This window comes from Gymnoscopelus microlampas, assembly GCF_963454915.1.
Source record: "Gymnoscopelus microlampas genome assembly, chromosome: 21".
Taxonomy (NCBI): domain Eukaryota; kingdom Metazoa; phylum Chordata; class Actinopteri; order Myctophiformes; family Myctophidae; genus Gymnoscopelus; species Gymnoscopelus microlampas.
In genome coordinates, this window is record NC_139958.1 from 44,984,957 (window position 1) to 45,006,542 (window position 21,586).

At 40.7% G+C, this 21,586-nt stretch overlaps 1 protein-coding gene across 1 annotated transcript in view; it reads left to right on the forward strand.

The window, feature by feature from the left end:
* Positions 1-21,586, forward strand: part of ap3b1a (adaptor related protein complex 3 subunit beta 1a) — a 161,300-nt gene that overhangs the window by 22,745 nt on the left and 116,969 nt on the right. The window contains exons 2-6 of the mRNA XM_084046027.1: positions 6,378-6,453; positions 7,222-7,296; positions 10,622-10,717; positions 13,022-13,182; positions 14,526-14,592. Coding sequence (XP_083902153.1) covers positions 6,378-6,453; positions 7,222-7,296; positions 10,622-10,717; positions 13,022-13,182; positions 14,526-14,592 — 475 coding nt within the window. The remainder of the gene's footprint in view (positions 1-6,377; positions 6,454-7,221; positions 7,297-10,621; positions 10,718-13,021; positions 13,183-14,525; positions 14,593-21,586) is intronic.

The window sequence follows — 21,586 nt, forward strand, 5'->3', positions numbered from 1 at the left end:
CCTTGGGGGTCCCCGGACCCCACTTTGAGAACCAATGCTATATACAGTATATAGCAACATATGTTTTTATTTTTTTAATAAACATATTTGAAGTTTTTCAGAAAACTTAGGTCAGGATTTAGAAGGTGTTTTTAAAATCGGCCTGAGGTCTAAATGGTTAAAGACACATCTGTCACATTGTTTATTTAGAATTTGCTACTTATATTTGTTTTTCTTCCCACTCCTACACATTGTCACATTTTGCTGTTCCTTTATTCTTTCTCTATAGGTTGAAAGTGCCGCTTCTTGCTTATTAAATGTAAACCGTCTTGGATTAATGCATTTGTTTTCAAGTCAATCTGCCTTGGTTTATAAAAAATAGTTTGTGCACTGAAGGGTTGACATGCTGTGCAGGCTGTGCTAACAATCTATAACAAACCACATAGAATATAACAGCTTAGGTTACACCTACTAATATAAAGTAATGTGTACAGACTTTTGCAGCGTAAGGAAAGAATGGACAGAATATATGGTACAGGAATCATTTAGCAACTGGGATATAGTGTCTTTTATGTATATACCGGTTATTGGTTCTAAATATCAGTTTTGATATTTTTTCGGTTAAAGGAGCACTTCACCCATCTTCATGTAATTGGTCCTCTCTAATACACATTTATAAGATGCTGTTTCTGCCTACTCAGAGAGTAGTACACTCAGAGAGTGTACAAATGGAACCAAATGGACCCGTTAGGTTCCATTTGTACACTCTCAGAGTTAAATTAACATAGATTCCACAATATAAATTAGGGTCCCAGAGATAGAAATGCCATTAACTGGGGGTCCGTAGCCCAATGCATGTCAAACTGGGGGTCCTTGAAATGTAAATGTTGGAGAATCACTGCTAGAGCCGTAAAAATCTTCTCCTATGGGGGTCCCTGGCATATCTTTTCAAATGGCAAGTGTCAATTTGGGGGTCCTTGAAAAGGGTTTGAAAACCACTGGTATAGAGCCCTGGAGGCTTAACTGCCCAGCCCTAGTGCCCAGTCAGGAACTAGGTCTTATCAGACGGGCAGTATGTGCTCATGGTGGTGTTGGGCTGAAGTGAAGGAGTATTATTGTGCAGTGAAAGGTGATGAAAACGTTTCTGTGTTTACCCAGCAGCCACAGATAAGGCCTCCTGTTTCCCCTGGAGGGAAATGACCGCGACTAGAGAGACAAAGCAAAACCACTAGGCACCGACAGGCCAAACCCTTCCCGCCTTTAAACCAGCAGCAGCTTGTATGAGAGCAGTGCAGGGTTTTTCCCAACTCATTAGTTTTTTTATTTTCATATACTTTTGACTTTTTGTTTTCAATTTCAGTTAAAATGTTATTAGTTTTCAAAGCCTGTTTGCTAGTGTATATTTTTTAAAAGGTTTTCATTTTAGTTTAGTTTTTATTGTTTTTAGTGTCTTTTTAATTGTAATATGTTTTAGTCAGGGGCTAGATTCAACAAGGTCAGAACGTTAGCAAAAAATAGCCGATCTACAAGCTCACAACGCGTCGTGGCGCGTTGTGAGCTTGTACTTAAGCTATTTTTGCTTAAAACTAAGGACATTTTCTCTATTATGTTAGTTAGTTTAGCGAACACACACATCAGTTACAGTTAGTTCTTTTGGAAAGAAGAATGTTAGGAAAACCGCTGACCGACCGGCTGAACGTACACACTTGTGGATAATTTTTGAGCACTCGTGGATCATGGCAGAATGTGAGCGGATCAGCAGAAAGTAGAGAGTTCTTTATAAGAATGAGCTGTGTCAAGCAGCCACAGGCACAGGGATGACTGTGTGCGTTTATTAGCGTGTGAAACAGGGGCATCTTGTGACTCTTTATCGTCCCAGGGAGGAAGAGACTTAGTGAATGACACGAGAAAAAGGCAAGCGGAGCATGTGCCCCCCCCCCCCCCTCTCTGCCATTTCTAGCGTTGTCAGTTTTGAAAAAAAAAAAACTGGATTTAAAGAAAATAAATAAGACTCTGAGAGGTACAAGAAGACAGGACAGCAAATGAAGAGAAGAAAGCACACAGCCTAAGGAAAAGAAAGGAATTACCATTGACCCTGTTTTCACTCTTCAGTTACCGTAAATAAGACAGTACTACTGTTGTATGCAGTGGACTCTGTTTTCCAGTTTGGACCATTTAAAAGGACAGTGGTTGGACCATTTAAAAGGACAGTTGTTGGACCATTTAAAGACAGTTGTACCATTTAAAGGACAGTTGTTGAACCATTTAAGGACAGTTGTTGAACCATTGAAAAAGACAGTGGTTGGACCAATTAAAAGGACATTTGTTGGACCATTTAAAGGACAGTTGTACCATTTAAAAGGACAGTTGTTGAACCATTTAAAAGGACAGTTGTTGGACCTTTTTTAAAGAACAGTTGTACCATTTAAAGGACAGTTGTTGGACCATTAAAAGGACAGTTGTTGAACCATTTAAAAGGACAGTTGTTGGACCTTTTTTAAAGGACAGTTGTTGGACCATTTAAAAGGACAGTTGTTGGACTATTTAAAAGGACAGTTGTTGGACCTTTTTTAAAGAACAGTTGTACCATTAAAAGGACAGTTGTTGAACCACTTACAAAGACAGTTGTTAGACCATTTAAATGGACAGTTGTTGGTCCATTTAAAGGACAGTGGTTGAACCATTTACAAGCACCGTCAGTATGGATGTAGGCTTCACAGCTCTGCGTATGGAGGCGGTAGGAGCGGTGAAGACAGCTCTGGTGTCTGCCGAGAACCTCCAGCTGACTCTGAACCTGAAGACCGAGCTCAGTCAGGAGGAGCAGGCCCTGACGCCGCACGCTAACAACAAAGCTAACGCTAAAGACACCGGGTAACTGTTACTACATGTCAAGGATGCTCAAATTGATACGTATTTGGCCGCATCTGAACATATTTTGTGCCAGGGACCTCCTATACAAGATTTTTGTTAAACTGGTTTTCTTGCTATGTTAACTCACTTTTCTGGGGACCCACTGGGACCCCACTTTGAGAACCACTGCTCTACTAGACTGACTGACTGTCAGACCGCAGCTCCTGCTTCTGAATATCGGGCGTTTTTGTCATTATTTTGCTGCTTTGTTACAATAGTCTTTTCATATGAAAAGACTATTGACTATTAACAGTAGAAACAAACATAGAAAGGTGTTGTGTCAGCTATTGTTGTAAATTCCACTTCTATTAACGTTTTAAGGATAAGGATAATTCCTTTTAACAGGTCGTTCATGAAAGTCCTTGCGGTCTTGTTTCCAATGAGAACCTGTGAGCAATTAGGGGTTAAGAGTCTTGCTCAGGGACAAATTTCATTTCATCGACACATATGCTGGCCTGGCCTGGAATCGAACCTGGGGCAACCAGGGCCTCTGGCTCCCTAGGCGGTCTCACTAACCACTCAGCTATGGCCGCCCCTAAATGCATTTTCAATGGAAATGTCACATATCTGAGTTGATTGAAATTGCGTTAAATTTAGTTTGTCACAATGTTATCATAGATTCATCAGGTAGACATTAGTAGCTGATGGACATTTTGATGGCATTAGATAATTGTTAACCTTCATTCATTATTATAATAATTAACGTAATAAAAAAAAAATCTTCAATGTTCTCCTTTTCTTTACGTTAACAAATCCTTGCTTGTGTCTTTCCATCACTCTGTTTCCCTCAGTTGGGAAACTTTTGCTGAGTCTAGGGATGTTAACAATTAATCGATTTTCGATTAACTACCGTTAAGAAATTATCCGATTAAATCAAACAATTAACAATTAATTGAAAAAAATATATATATTCTTTTAAATGTTCAGAACCCAAGATATGATGATTTGAAGATTTTCTGCTCCATTCACTTCTTGTTTAACTTACTGAAAAAGGCTGTATCTCGGCTTCTAAGCACTTTTTTAAAAATCTGAAATTAAGATTCTCAGATTAAAAAAAAAAGCCGCTTATCAGTTAACCGGTTAATCGGTCGATAAGGTTATCAATTATCAATTAATGAATTGATCGATAATTTGCATCCCTAGCTGAGTCTGAAGGAACACTAGACCTATGTTCTGTGTTTAATTTAGATGTTCTGTTTTGACATCGTTGACCTGGTTCATTGTCTGCCTGTTAGAATGAATGAAGTGCTGTTTTAGACTGTGTGTTGGAGCTGGTAGGCCTAACTGTTAGCTCTGTTTATGTGTTGGAGCTGGTAGGCCTAACTGTTAGCTTTGTGTGTGAGCTGGTAGGCCTACCCAGTTAACTCTGTGTTGGAGCTGGAAGGCATACACTGTTAGCTCTGTTTATGTGTTGGAGCTGGTAGGCTTACACTGTTAGCTCTGTGTGTTGGAGGCGGTAGAATCAGCATCAGTTTTATTAGTCACATCACATGTAAAGAAGTGGGTGCATTTCCTTTTTTTGTGCGCTCACCATTGTTGTAGTATTTGGTGATAAGAGAGGGGATGAGAGGAGGAGGGGGAGTGAGAGCAAAGGGAAAGAGATTATATTTAGAATGTTACCATCATATCGTCGCAGTCCGGTGTAAACCTCTTATGTCGAAAACTGTTACTTTTCAGGAAAAGAAACAGGAAGAAAATATATATCTTTGCTCCAATGTAGTTATTATTTAGTTTAGTCACAAGCACTTGTTAATACCAGGGGTTGACACTAAGGTCTCAGAGGCACTTGCCCGTAAAGTAAATTAAATTAATGTTAAATCTAATCGATAACTGCCGTGTGGCGATAGTCACTTTGAAAGTCTGAATGAGCGCAACTGCTACTTGTAAAACTCTAGCATTATTTGTTATTTCATGAATAACCAATAACATTTAATTAAGAAGACAGTAGATTCAAACGTACTTGCCCGTCCGGCAACCTGAAAGCAAACTCCACTTGCCCGAATGTTTCATTTACTTGCCACAGGCAAATCAAATTTCCAAATCAATTTGAAGAACTTAGTTGATAACATTCAAACCCTACACTGTAGTTAAATGAAGTAGGGCATTAATTTACTGAAAATGTTTTAAATAATGGAGATAAGAGGTTTTGCCCGACAGCAACGATTCTGCAGGTGTCTTACTTGTTATTTTAGAAACATTAACATCACATACAGCCATACGTGTGTGTCCTGTTTGTGTGTCATCGAGTCGTTGCTGTGATGTTATTGATGCGTTATGATGCTTAGGCTGTTCTCTGCTGTCCTGTGTAGTTTGTTGTAAAGGATGAAATGCTGTAAACTTATTTTACGACTTGAGCATTTGCATGGTTAATCTATTATCTATAGTAGTAACACATCGTCTCTCTCGGGTGGAAACTGTTACTTTTCGGTATTAAAATGCAAACATATCAAAAGTAGCAGATCTACAAGCTCAAATTTCAAGCTTGTAGATCTGCTACTGTTGATGCTTTTTGTGTGATGAAATAAAAGCATTGAAACGACTTACTGGGATAATTCCACTGCTGTGACAGTGATGATCTGCAGGTGAAACTCTTCTTCACAGCTACATTGTCCGCAATTAGTTAAACACATTACGACCTGAGGCCGATTCTATGTATGTTGTTGTCCAGGGACCCCCAAAAGCAAAGATTTAAGTTAAAATGATTCGCTTAAAAAAACAAAAACAAAACTATAACTTAAGAAACCCCTGTCTGAACACATTCTTTTCCTCATTGGGTTGAGCAATTGATTTGAACTTGCACAAGGGCATGCGATCATTACCATGTGCAGACACTCAGGAACGATATTTTTCACTTTACCCAAATTCAAGCTGTTCTTTGGGAAACTCTTAACTCTACGACTCTAAAGGTCATTACACACCGGCGAATATACGCAGAATTCGGACTTGTTCCGAATAATTAAAATACGCTTTTTCGCTCCGTGGAAGCTTGCATTGACTTTATAAGGTTTTTAAAAAAAAAAGTATTATTCGCATGAAAAAAAAATCGCCCCCGGTGTGTAAGGAGCTTAACTCTACGACCGCAGTTTTCGTGTTACTGCGCATGCGCAGCTACATGCCACGGGGTCTGTTGTGTGACATGCTATGAGTCTGTAATCTGCTACTTTGGAATAGCCAAAGTATAACATAATGGATAAAGTGGTTAAAATGATTGTGATGCTGTATTAACTACTTTTGCTGGGGACCCCTCTGGAACCCCCCCCCCCCCCAAGGACCCCCGGAGAACCAATGTGCTATATAGCTAGCTCCTTAACTCTTAGAATGGATTGAGGACAAATTCACCACTGAAAATATGACCATCCTTGACACTCAGACACAGAGTGACTGATGTTTTCTGTCCCCAGGAACGATGTCCTGAAACGGATGAAATAAAATATCATAAAAATATAGGAATATAAAAATTAAAAGTGTGATGTGTTTTTTGTCCCCAGGAATGATGACCTTAAACAGATGCTGGAGAGTAACAAGGAGTCACTCAAACTGGAGGCCATGAAGAGGATTGTTGGGGTGAGTCAATAATAATGAAATAAATAATCATATGATTATTAATACTGACATGTAATGTGATTGTTGGCGTAAGTTAATAATTTTAAATGACAATCTCATTATTAATACTGATATGTAATGTGATTGTTGGGGTAAGTAAATATTACACAATATGCTGATTATTAATGCTGATATGTAACGTGATTGGGGTTAGTAAATCCTAATACTATTATTACTGATATTGATATGCAATGTGATTGTTGGGTTAAGTAAACTAACAGTTTGTCTTCAGCCTCGCTCGCACAATAAAATTATCTGGGATATTTGGGGTCCGGAACGGCCCTCCCGATAATCGGTAGTAGTTCCCTACTAGAGTCCTGCAAGCCATTAAGCGCATCACTTCATGCCACGCTATGAATATGTATATTTTTTAAAGCGAACATTTTTAACTCAAATCTTTGCTTCTGGGTGTCCCTGGAACAAAATACTTTGAGATGGGAGTACGCGGCCAAATTTTGGGGCCCTGGACATGAAAAAGTTTGAGCACCACTGATATAGTATACGTTTTTCAGAAAACCGAATCGGGTTCAGGTCTTAATCAATGGTCGCACAGCGGTATTCACCAGTGGATTGAATCTCTCTTGAGTCTGTGGTACGTTAGTTATGTTAGTTTCTGAACGTCTGACAGCCTCTGACAAGTTGGGAGTGAGACGCGTTTGTTGGTCGAGGTGACGTACAGCGCTCCCAGACGCAGAATATTCACTCATTTCTTTTTATTGTCGTTTACAGCTTATCGCCAAAGGGAAGAATTCATCAGAATTGTTTCCAGCTGTTGTGAAGAATGTGGCGAGCAAGAACATTGAGGTACAGTATGTCACCTATGTAAAATAACGTGTTATAGAAATAGAAATGTACACAGTGTTGAAACTGGCCACTCTACAAGTATGATGCCGATCAATTTTCGTTTGCTGTTCTTTATGATGTTCTTTATGAGAACGGGGAAGCTCATATCATAGAGTAATAGAAGCACACTCAGAAGTCTGATGCCAGGGCCAGCAGATTTTTTTTGTTTTGTTTGCCCTCTCTGTAGCTACCCAACACAGACAGGAGTGAGTCAGGAAAGAAGACGACAAAACGCGAAGGGTGGGCACTCTTCTGAGGTGCCCAGACCCCCCCTATAGTGCCCACAATGTTTTGTCGCCCACTCTGCCCACCAAAATGAAACGATCGAAATTAAGTGGAGCACAAAACAAAACAGACGCTGTGTGTGTGTGTTTGTGTCTCGGAATAATGAAGTCAATCCAAACGAGATCCACATGGATAAGGTATTAAAAAGTCCAAATAGCCTAGTCCTAGTCATTTATTCCAACAGACAAATAGAATCTCCGGACCGCAGCGGAGCAGAAAATACAAATAACTGTCTCACCGGAATGAGTTGATGAACCCTGTGCGTTATAACTCATGTGCATTTTGACATTCAGCTGTATCCCAGCAATGGCAAAAGACATTGCATATAAGTGATCAAACAATTCAGGTCTCACATACAGTAGACTCCCTGAAAATACGTGAACATTTTTGCAAATCTTTGAATATATTTTTTTTTTTAAAGCAAACATTTGTAACTCAAATCTTTGCTTCTGGGGGTCCCTAAAACAAAACATTTTGAAATGGGGGTCCGCAGCCAAATGCATATCATTTTTGGGGGTCCGTGACATGAAAAAGTTTGAGAACCACTGATATAATTGATCAACACAATGAAAGGGTGTAGGAGTTGTCTAGGCGAGAAAATAATAATAAAGAAAAAAAATAACGTGTTAGAACTGTGGCCGTGCGCACCCGACGTTCATAATGGGGCCTGAACGCAGGTGTTTTGTTGGGTTGGCAAGATCAGGCTAAAATCGTGCTGAACTCGTGTAGTGTGTGTACCCGGCTTTAGTTACACGCCGGTGTTGCCGACTACTAATAGCCATTCTACAACCTCCCAATGTGTGGCAGCACTACGCGTTGTGAGCTTTCAGATCAGCTGTTTTGGTTGTGAGCGACGTGACGCGCCCGCCTAGTGTAAGCCTGTGTTCTTGTGGGAGCAGCTGGGAGGACGTAATGAACAGAGGAGACACTGCAGTCACGTCTGGACTCTCCCACCTGACCTGACACACCCCATGCTGAGGCTGGCTCACCTTCCAATCAATCTGTTCTGTCTCTCTGTGCCCTCACACACACACACACACACACACACACACACACACACACACACACACACACACACACACACACACACACACACCACACACACACACACACACACACACACACACACACACACACACACACACACACACACACACACACACACACACACACACACACACACACACACACACACACACACACACACACCATCACCTACTGTACATCTTGCTCTAAAAATGGCTTTTCTCACCAGTTCTTTCTCCTTTTCTCCACCTCAGCTACCCCTCTCTTGTCTGTCTGTCTGTCTCTCTCTGTCTGTCTCTCTCTCACTTTCTCTGTCTGTCTGTCTCTCATATATACAGACCTCCATTGATGTGTTTTACTAGTAATTAAAAACACAATGCTCTAAGTAATTAGAGCATTGAGTATGATTCTCACATATTTTATTTCATAATATCTGTCTTCTGTCATAATGGTGTGTGACGCATTGTGGGATGTTGTAATGAACTTGTAGATTGGCTTTTTTAGAAACATGTTGAAATATTTTTTTCTCCTTTTTATGACATGCCCAAAATAGGAAAGTGAGGAAGTGGTTAATTCCACTCGTGATTGAACAGTGTGTTTACCGGTGATTACCATGGTTACTCTGGTATGACCGATCAGCACCAAAATGTCTTGTGTCAGAGAGGGTTGACATAACGCCTCCGTCCTACTCCTCCCACTCATCATTCCCCACTGACATGCTCCCGCCGCCCCAGCCTGTATGTGTGTGTGTCTATATATATATATATATATATATAGACACACACGTTTTTTTTATAATAATAATAATCAAATATATTCTGCCAATTTTTAAGACCAATATTTGAATATAATTTCTGAATAAAGTTACCAGCCCTAGTTCATATGGACCAGGGGTTTTCATCAGGTGGTCCTCAGAGTTACTACAGGGGGGCCTCCAAATCTTTGATTTTTTTTTTTCTTTAACCACATGAACCCTAGAAATCCCTATTCTGAGGGGAACATTAGACAAAAAACGCAGGTCTTCAAACACAGCTTCGAGGCGTGTGTAAATAGCTTGTGGATCTGCAATTTTTTGGCGTAGAGAGGGAAAAAGAGCATACCAAGTACAGAGCCAACGGTCAAGTTTACCAAGTATTGAGGGTTTAAGTGCTTAAAGGTCTGATACACTTTAACATGAATCCAACATATTGATACTAGAAAAGATGTCCTAGACTCTTCTCCCTTCCCTAAAACTCCCTGGACAACGCTCCACATGTCCTAGACTCTTCTCCCTTCTCTAAAACTCCCTGGACAACGCTCCACATGTCCTAGACTCTTCTCCCTTCTCTAAAACTCCCTGGACAACGCTCCACATGTCCTAGACTCTTCTCCCTTCTCTAAAACTCCCTGGACAATGCTCCACATGTTCTAGACTCTTCTCCCTTCCCTAAAACTCCCTGGACAATGCTCCACGTGTTCTAGACTCTTCTCCCTTCTCTAAAACTCCCTGGACAACGCTTCACATGTCCTAGACTCTTCCCTAAAACTCCCTGGACAATGCTCCACATGTTCTAGACTCTTCTCCCTTCTCTAAAACTCCCTGGACAACGCTCTACATGTCCTAGACTCTTCTTCCCTCTCTAAAACTCCCTGGACAACGCTCTACATGTCCTAGAGACTCTTCTTCCCTCTCTAAAACTCCCTGGACAACGCTCCACATGTACTAGACTCTTCTTCCCTCTCTAAAACTCCCTGGACATTGGACAACACTCTAGATTTTCACAATTCAAAAACGGCAAGAGTAGCAGATCGACAAGCTCGAAAATAGTTTCGAGCTTTCATGCCGTAGTGTGATCAAGTAGGGCGTTAATTTACGGGAAAAGAAAACACAACACGTTGAAATATGAAGACGAGGTTTCTGCCCAACAACAACCGTATGTATTGTTGCAGTTGAAGAGGCTGGTATTTAAATGTATGTGTATTGTGTTGTTTTCAGTTGAAGAAGCTGGTGTATGTGTACCTGGTGAGATACGCAGAGGAGCAGCAGGACTTGGCTCTGCTGTCCATCAGCACCTTCCAGAGAGCCCTCAAGGTACCTCGCCACACATGTTATTTTTCCGCTTCTGCATTTAACCCATTCAATCCGGGAATGCATCTGTGTCATTTTAAGATTTCTTTGGCTATTAAAAAATAGCAGGTATACAAGCTCATAGCGTTGCACCGAGTGCCTCGCTATGAGCTTGTAGATTTGCTATTTTTGAAGAAAAAAACGTGAAGATGTGTGCAAATCTGTGAATATATACATTTTTATCTCAAATCTTTGCTTCTGGGGGTCTCTGGAACAAAATATTTTGAGAGGGGGGTTCTGTGGCCAAATACATAACATTTGTGGTGGTCCTTGACATGAAAAAGTTTGAGAACCACTGATATAGCAACATAAGTAAAAAAAAACAAAAAAAGAAAAATTGATAGGATTTAGGAGACATTTGTAGAATCCCCCAGAAGCAAAGATTTGGGTTAAAATGTTCGCTTTGAAAAATAGATATATATTTGCGAACGTTTTCACGATTTTTCAAAAAAAATAGCAGATCTACAAGCTCGTATTGTGGCACTCGGTGCCGCGCTATGAGCTTGTATATCTGCTATTTTTCAATAGCCCAAAGTATGAAATAATGGTTATAGCTGAAACAATAAAAAATGACACAGTATGCGTTTAAAAAAAGAAAATGACAACCCCAAATAAGAAGGATTAAAAAAGTTGATTGTTTTTATTTTATTTTTTATTAATGGATTAGCTCCAGCTGGTGCACCCCTAATGTAAATGTTGCTGTCTTTCCTTCTTGGCAAAGCCTTCTCCATTCAACTTACGTTATGACAATTGTATTGTGCGTTACGACACCCATTGCATAAAGGGACTACACCATGAACTTTTCCTTCTTTTTTTGTGTGTTTTTGGTCTCCCTTACCTCTCTTCTATCCCCAAAAAATCACACCTGTGTGAAGGTAGCGGCGCCTTTGATATATTTTGTCATAGATATGTGTTTCTACTAGAGAAACAATATTAAATCTCTGTAAATGTATTTCAAGGCTTCCAGTGGCACTAAATAGTGCCATTGGAAGCGAATCACCAAATGCATTCCAAGGTAAGTGGCAAAAACTGATCTGTCATAGCTGATAGAGTGGGTACCTAAAAAATAAACTTTGTGTGTGCGTGTGTATAAATGTGGTACCAGAAAGATATGTATGTGTTATGAAATAATCTATACAATTTATAAGCTGTACCCAGAGTGTTTATGTTCTGGACTTTTACAGTTTATATAAACCATCTAATTTTGTATTCATGATATAATATTGATGTCATGAATAGTTCCCTTGCCTGACCAATCAGAACGTTGACGGGCCTGACCAATCAGAACGTTGACGGAAAAGCCAGGTATAGAGCAGGACCATCGCCGTTAAAAATACATACAAAAAAAGAAGGGGGAAAAGCATGAGAAAATAAAAATATATACAAAAAAAAACATGAGGAAATAAAAAATAAACCTTGACATCATAGTGATGTCATGAATAGTCCCCTTGCCTGACAAATCAGAACCTTGACAGGCCTGACCAATCAGAACCTTGACGGGCCTGACCAATCAGAACCTTGACGGGCCTGACCAATCAGAACGTTGACGGAAAAGCCAGGTATAGAGCAGGACCATCGCCGTTAAAAATACATACAAAAAAAGAAGGGGGAAAAGCATGAGAAAATAAAAATATATACAAAAAAAAACATGAGGAAATAAAAAATAAACCTTGACATCATAGTGATGTCATGAATAGTCCCCTTGCCTGACAAATCAGAACCTTGACGGGCCTGACCAATCAGAACGTTGACGGACCTGACCAATCAGAACGTTGGCGAGCCTGACCAATCAGAACGTTGACGGACCTGACCAATCAGAACGTTGGCGAGCCTGACCAATCAGAACGTTGACGGACCTGACCAATCAGAACGTTGGCGAGCCTGACCAATCAGAACGTTGACGGACCTGACCAATCAGAACGTTGGCGAGCCTGACCAATCAGAACGTTGACGGACCTGACCAATCAGAACGTTGGCGAGCCTGACCAATCAGAACGTTGGCGAGCCTGACCAATCAGAACGTTGACGCAAAAGCCAGGTATAGAGGGCTAATATCCGCTCTATACCTAAAGGTATAGAGCGGCTAGCGCCGCTAAAAATACCCCAGTTTGAGCACTCAGGCTTTCACAGCATATCTGGGGTTTTATATAAATTGGTCTCAAAACAGGCCGAACTGATTTGGCCCCGAAAGTGACGTCACTTTCGGGTACAATCCCTCCCGTTTTTCAGTTCCAACATACGCGTATTAATTGTGATCTTCTCCGTCAGGACCCTAACCAGCTGATCCGGGCCAGCGCTCTGAGGGTTCTGTCCAGTATCCGAGTCCCCATCATCGTCCCCATCATGATGCTGGCCATTAAGGAGGCTGCCACCGACATGTCCCCATACGTACGCAAGACCTCTGCCCACGCCATCCAGAAACTCTACAGGTGTCTACAGCAATGGTTCCCGAACTGGGGGTCCCCAAATGAGTTTGTGGGGTCTCCAGATGATTAGCGTAATGGCCAACATTGTTTTGTCACTCAACAGTAAACAAACCAACATACAGTATAAGTGTGTACAGGGTATCTGTACATTTCTAAAGTTACAATTTAACCCGTTTTTGGCGGGAACCCCTATTTGTAACTACACTTTTCAAGACGCACTATGTACATTATATAGCAACATACATTTTTGTAATTTTTAAATACATATTTGAAGTTTTTCAGTAAACTTAGGTCAGGGGTTAACTCATTGAGTGCCAGAATTGCCAGAATTATTTCAGAATGATGTTGTCCCAGTGCCAGAGTTTTTTTCAAAGTAAAACAAAAGTGCTAAGGAAGCGAGATACAGCCTTTTTCATTTCTAAGTTAAACAAGGAGTGGATGGAGCTGCAAATCTGCAAATCTTCAGATGATGATATCTTGGGTTCTGAACATGTTTAAAAAAAAAATAAAAGATTTGTGTTTTTTCAAAAACACGTCAAACACGTCATTGGCACGTTGAGCCATAGCGGTAAAAACACGTGAAAACACGTTAATGGCACTCAATGAGTTAATAACATGGTTTAATAACTTTTAAGACCTTTTTAATACCTCTACAATAAAAATAAACTAATAATAACACCATTACTACGTCAAAGTAACCAACAAACATTGTCCAAATTGTCAAATATTACCTAAGAAAGAGGCAAACATTTTGAAAATATCCGATCTACAAGCTCACAACGCCTCGCAATGCGTGGCGTTGTGAGCTTGTAGATCAGCTATTTTCACTATTTATCAGAGGAATTGATTCAACCTCGGTGCGTGCATCGCCGAGGGCAGTGCGGTGCCTGGTGTGGAGTCGGTCAGGTTGGCGGTTGTCCAGAACCGCCGATCCGACCGATATGTCCTGTCCGTATATGGGACCGATCGACTTCAGACTCGCTGTGCATATCGGTGCACTGACAGAAAATTATAGGTTTTGCAGTTAAAAATGTGTAGTTTTTATTTTTAGAATGTAGCCATAACTCAAGTGGAAGCTCAACTGTGAGTTTGTTAAAATGGAGGGTATGAATGTGGTTTCTAATTGGTATTAACGTTTGTTAAAGGCCTTGTTGCGGACATCAGATATGTTGTCATTCATTGTTGCAACGTTTTGGGCCACCCAACATCAAGTGACAGCCATGCGTTTAGATGCCTGCTTTTATCTTTGGTTTTGACAGGCGGGGGAAGTGATAAAAATGTAATTAGTAAGCCCATCAATTTTTACATTATACATTGGAAATAATTCTCACTCCTTTTGTGTTCAGCTTGGATCCTGATCAGAAAGAACAGCTGATTGAAGTGATTGAGAAACTGCTGAAAGACAAAAGCACTGTAAGTACAACACAATAAACACAACAAGAACACAGCCATAAACCATTATTAACCACTAACGCCCTATATACGTCATTGTACGGCGGTCGGCGGGCAATGAAACTAGCCCATCTACAAGCTTGTGGCGTGTTGATCTGCCGTGTTTGAAAATGTCTTTACAGTTTCTTGTTTACATATTTGGAATTAGATTTTGTCCTGTGATGTAAAAACAAACCGGAATCCTGTTGAGGATCCTGGCCACTGGATGGCGCCCCAGTCAAATGCTAGTCATTGCCCTGCTCTCCGTGGCTCCGTTTATCCAGTAATGCCATGGTTTGTTAACAGCCACTTAAACCCACACTCCATTCACATGCTCCGTGTTAACAGTCCATTTACAAGCCTTTTCACACTGATGCCGCTGTCAGCCTCATCTCCTCAAAGGCCAAATAAGCACTCTGTTTATGAAAATCGTCACTGCTGGGCAGAAAACTTGTATCTCCAATTCTCCATGTTTTAACTTTTTATATTTAGTTTTTTTTTGTAAATGACGTCATGCTACAGTGTCACACAAAAGAAAGCGAACATAGCCGATAATGTGAGATAAAAACAATGAGTTTATGAATTGAAATGACATGTTAAGGATCGTTTGCCGCGCTATGAGCTTGTATATCTGCTATTTTTGAATAGCCCAAAGTGTAAAATAATGCTTTTTAGCTCACATCTAAAAATGACACAGTTCCAGGTCTTAATGGGTTTAAAAACGGCGAAAGCATCTGTGTAATTTCAGATTTTTGGCTATTCAAAAACGGCATATATATACAAGCTCACAGCGTGTCACTTTGTGCCGCGCTGGAAGCTTGTACATCTGCTATTTTTGAACATTTTTGAGAAATCTTGAAAGTGTGTGAACTACTGATTTTGGAAGGCATTTGTAGAATCGGCCTCAGGTCTTAATGGGTTAAATATAGTATAACCAGTGATGTTGCTAGGTTTTCAATGCAATGGGTCCTGGGATGCAAGGGTGGTCTTTTAGATGGGTCCCAGGGACATTTTATGGGTCCCACAAAAATGCACAGCGTTTAACTCGTGTTTCATCTTATATGGTTATATTCATGTAGAACATGTATCTGAAAGAAAAGTACACAATTCCAAATCCGACAACTAGTACTTGTAGTACTTGTAGTACTTGATTTTTTTTTTTACATTAACCACTTGAATCCTAGTATCCCTTTTCTGAGGAGAACTTTTGCCAAAAATAGCAGATCTACAAGCTCACACTTGTGAGCTTGTAGATCGGCTATTTTTGGAGTTATAGGTGTGTAAAGGGAAAAAAGAGCAGCAAAAGTTTATCTGAAACACAATTTTATACAATATAGAGGGGGTCCCTGCTTCATCTCTCTCTCAACTAGGGGGTCCTTGGCCTGAAAACACTGAAGACCCCTGCTCTACAGGGAATTATTTGATATCTGGCTGCACGAAAAGACACAAGAATCACAGCTGCCATTAATTAGTGCTGTTCAGTGTTGATTGCCTAGTGGTCAAATTGGGGTCAACGAGCCATCGTTAACTTGCTTTGAAGTTGGGCTGTAAGTTGCGCAGCACTTTCACTCTCTCCCTCTAGCAGCAGCTCGCAATGCCCTGAGACAGAGAGAGAATACTTCTCCATATGGCGGTGTTTTACCGAGATTTTTCTTGTTTTCTGCACTATGCCTTGTAATCCGCGGACGGCTTTGAAATCCACGGATGGCCTTCAAATCCGCGGTAATTTCCGCTAAATTGTAGTGCGTCCCATGGACGCAACGAGGGTGCCGTGAATGCGTCCTTTTTCAATATGGTGCGTCAGAGACGCAGGACGCAGGCCTATGAGCATCTCTGTATAACAATCAGCAAAATAAATAAATACAGCTTTCTATTTCAGAATTCAAAATCTAAGCAAGACACTGGTGTCTAAAAAACATATTGACAGGAAAGAAGCGAAGGAGAAAACGGTGAAATCTGGCACACTGTCGGTGTGGACGGGGCATCAAGGCCACTGTGGCCTGTTTCATTTTTGTTAAGGGCATGAGGCCAAAATGAGGGGCAACGGCGGCCATGGCCTCCACAAAATTCCTGCCCTGGTTGTGGGTTTTATAAATATTTAACCCATTAACCCATTAGGACCTGAGGCCGATTCAAAAAATGCTTTCTAAATCCTAAGTTTTTTGAAAAACAAAATTCAAGATTTAAAAAAAATAGCAGATCTACAAGCTCATAGCGCGGCACTCGGTGCCGCGCTATGAGCTTGTAGATCTGCTATTTTTGAATAGCCAAAGAAATCTAAAGTGACACAGATGCGTTCCAGGTCTTAATGGGTTAAAACCGGGAAAGCGTCTGTCATTTTAGATTCGAACCATTATCTTATACTTTGGCTATTCAAAAAATAGCAGATATACAATAGCACGACACAGAGTGCCGTGCTATGAGCTTGTAGATCTGATTTATTTTTTAAATCATGAAAAATGTGTGCAAATCATTGAATATATATCTTTCAAAGCGAACATTTGTAACTCAAATCTTTGCTTCTGTGGATTCTACAAAATGTCTAAATCCAGTTTTTTGAACAAACTTATGTTTGGTGGTTTGCATGTCAAGGACCCCCAATGTATTTGGCCGCGGACCCCCATCTCAAAATATGTTGTTCCAGGGACCCCCCAAGAAGCAAAGATTTGACTTGAAAATGTTCGCTCTAAAAGATGTCAGATTTGCACACATTTTCACGATTTAAAAACAAATTGCAGATCTACAAGCTCATAGTGCGGCACTCTGTGCCTTTATATCTGCTATTTTTGAATAGCCAAAGTATAACATAATGGTTAAAGTAGTTACACAGATGCGTTCCCGGTTTTAATGGGTTAACCAATGACAAGAGCTTGTGTTGTATATTTGTTTTATCTTGAAAAGTAGCAGTTTTGGACATACAAGGTTTCCACGCGACAGCGACGAAATGAACCGTAAATGAAGCCGGAGGATTCTCAAGACTGTCTTTTAACCCATTAAGACCTGAAGCCGATTCTACAAATGTCTTCTAAATCCCAACAGTATTCTGAAAGAACATATGTTTCTATATCAGTGGTTCTCAAACTTTTTCACGTCAAGGACCCCCAAAATTATATGTATTTGGCCGCTGACCCCCATCTCAAAATATTTTGTTCCAGAGACCCCCCAGAAGCAAAGATTTGTGTTACAAATGTTCACTTTAAAACAATGTATAAATCGAAGATTTTCACACATTTTCACGATTTTTCAAAAATAGCAGATCTACAAGCTCATAGCGCGGCACTCGGTGCCGCGCTATGAGCTTGTATATCTGCTATTTTTGAATAGCCAAGTGTAAAATAATGTTTTTTTTTTTCAGCTCAAATCAAAAAGTGACACAGATGCGTCCCAGGTCTTAATGGGTTAAGTCAGTCACACGCACAATGCAAAGCTTTAGCGTGGAGGCGCGCCGCTAATTTGAAAGAGGTCAAAATAAATGGCATGCAAAGTGTTTTGAATGTCAAGCTTGTCTATAGAATACAGAGGACATAATGTCGGGTTTGTTTTGTAGCTTTATGTATTCACAGCGTTAAGCTCTCATTATGCACACAGAACCCAGGCCAAGAGGGGGTGGGGGGGAGAAGGACCCCCGCTACCAGATGCAGAACATATTTAGCCCCCGGTGCTAACGAAGACAAATGACTCGGCTTTACTGGAGCTAACACTATAGAGGGCTGGGGGGGACATTATCAAACTATGAGACGTTGGGGACAGAGAGAGGGGACATTATCACCCTATGAGACGTTGGGGACAGAGAGAGAGAGAGAGAGAGAGAGGACATTATGGTCACACTATGAGGGCTGATGGACATTATTGTACTCTGAGAATGGGACACACACATTATTGTCACACAGAGAGAGGACATTATGGTCACACTTTCAGAAATTCAGTATCGGAGTCGTTGCCGTAGTGTATAAGACAATAGTTTGCTGATCCTTAGACCACAGGGTCAAAGAAGAAGCATTTTCACGGGAGGGTTCTTGTGAGATTAACACATTGCGTACCAATCGCGTAGTTCTACGCGAACCTAAATAATTGCGCAGCGTGCCAGTCGTGTAGTTAGTTCTACGCGAAGTGGTCTTTTTATTTATTTTTTCCTCGCAGTGACACATTTCATTGTAGGCCTCCCTCGCAGTGACACATTTCATTGTAGGCCTCCCTCGCAGTGACACATTTCATTGTAGGCCTCCCTCGCAGTGACATATTTCATTGTAGGCCTCCCTCGCAGTGACACATTTCATTGTAGCACACCGGAAACGGAAATGTCAATCGAAGATTTTCGTTCCCATCCACCGCCGCTCTAAAGCTTCCACTAATCCGCCATTATCTCGGTTGTTGTTTTTCTCCGCGGTGAACGCTGTTTAATAGAAATTGCGGCTACTGCAAAATGGACGATCCGCCGATTGAAACGGTCTTCTCTGGGCCACTCACACAGCTACCCTGTGTGTCTACAAACAGTTGAACGCGCGATCTTAAGGTATTTAGCGACGTGAAAAAAAACAAAAAAACAACGATAAAACGCTGGCACATTATGATATTAAACTCTGGCGTGGAATGTGTTAAGGTTATGTTTAGGCACAGTTTCTGTGAGGTTAAAGGGATAGTTCACCCCCAAAATGCCTTTTTTTCCTATCGATTGCACACCCCATGGAGACTTGAATTCATGGAGATGTAATTTGATGACCGGCAGTGGCTCCGGTAGGAGACACAAAGTGTCAACTTTGTGTCTCCTACCTTTTACGGTTAGGTTCAGGCATAGTAAACGCTGACTCGCATGCGGTCCCAGCTGTCAGCCGAGCGCTCCCTTAGAGGCTACATGCTACCATAATAAGACATCAGAACAAAGTTCTTATGGGCATTAAGAAAAAAAGTTCTTATTGACAAGACACCTCTCATACTCCTTTCATGTTTGGACGGGTTGACACCACCTTCCTCTGGTTCCGAAGGTTGGTTCTTACTGTCAAAACATCTAGGTGTGCTGGGGTGACCACTGAAGATTCTGAGACCACCCATAATAACTTCTTGATGACATCATTTTGTAGTTATAACCTGCCCCATATCATGACACCTTATGGTAGCGGACTTCATCATCACAGAGAGGACTTTATCATCACAGAGAGGACTTTATCATCACACAGATAGGACATTATCATCATACACTGAGGACATTATCATCACACAGAGGACATTATCATCACACAGAGGACATTATCATCACACACTGAGGACATTATCATCACACAGAGGACATTATCATCACACACTGAGGACATTATCATCACACAGAGGACATTATCATCACACACTGAGGACATTATCATCACACAGAGGACATTATCATCACACACTGAGGACATTATCATCACACAGAGGACATTATCATCACACAGAGGACATTATCATCACACAGAGGACATTATCATCACACACAGAGGACATTATCATCACACACTGAGGACATTATCATCACACAGAGGACATTATCATCACACACTGAGGACATTATCATCACACAGAGGACATTATCATCATACACTGAGGACATTATCATCACACAGAGGACATTATCATCACACAGAGGACATTATCATCACACACAGAGGACATTATCATCACACACAGAGGACATTATCATCACATACAGAGGACATTATCATCACACACAGAGGACATTATCATCATACACTGAGGACATTATCATCACACAGAGGACATTATCATCACACAAAGGACATTATCATCACATACAGAGGACATTATCATCACACACAGAGGACATTATCATCACACACAGAGGACATTATCATCACACACAGAGGACATTATCATCACATACAGAGGACATTATCATCACACACAGAGGACATTATCATCACATACAGACGACATTATCATCACACACAGAGGACATTATCATCACATACAGAGGACATTATCATCACATACAGAGGACACTATCATCACACAGAGGACATTATCATCACATACAGAGGACATTATCATCACACACAGAGGACATTATCATCACATACAGAGGACATAATCATCATACAGAGAGGATATTATAGCATCAGCTATAATATCGGATAATCGGAATAGATTTCTTTTAAACAACGACTAAACCGAGTCTGATTTAGTCGGATTAACAACATAACCCTGTTGTACATTGTTGTACATTGGTGATGTGCAAAATTAGGAGGGGCGGCCATAGCTGAGTGGTTAGAGAGCCCCGCCTAGGGAGCCAGAGGCCCTGGTTGCCCCAGGTTCGATTCCAGGCCAGGTCAGCATATGTATCGATGAAATGAAATTTGTCCCTGAGCAAGACTCTTAACCCCTAATTGCTCACAGGTTCTCATTGGAAACAAGACCGCAAGGACTTTCATGAACGACCTGTTAAAAGGAATTAAAAAAACACATAGCCGATCTACGAGCTCACAACGTGTCGCCTAGCAAGCTTGTAGATATGCTATTTCAATGATCAAAAATCTTCTATTTTTGGATCGTGTAACCTTTACAATTTATGCTTTTAGCTGACGCTCTTATCCAGAGTGAACTTTGAAATGAGAAAAAACATGAACTCTTGTCAACAAACAACACAGTAAATAGCCACATAAGATACCGGGTAAACGATGAACCGAGCATCTGTCTAAACAACATGTTTCTAAATACTTCTGAACTATCCTGTTCATTTTAAACTATAGGATACCAGGTAAACGAGGAAACTAGCATCTGTCTAAACAACATCTTTATTTTTTGGTTACGGAACATTTAAATCTAAATACCAGCCAACCAGCCAACCAACAGGTTGACATGCAAGTTTGCCACCAAACAGGCTATTTTTGGAAAATGTTGGAAAATGTAAAAGAAAATTGGGAAGAAATTCAACTAGAATAACTTAATGACCTCAATCAGGTATTTGCTGTGTTAATGTTAGGGCTGA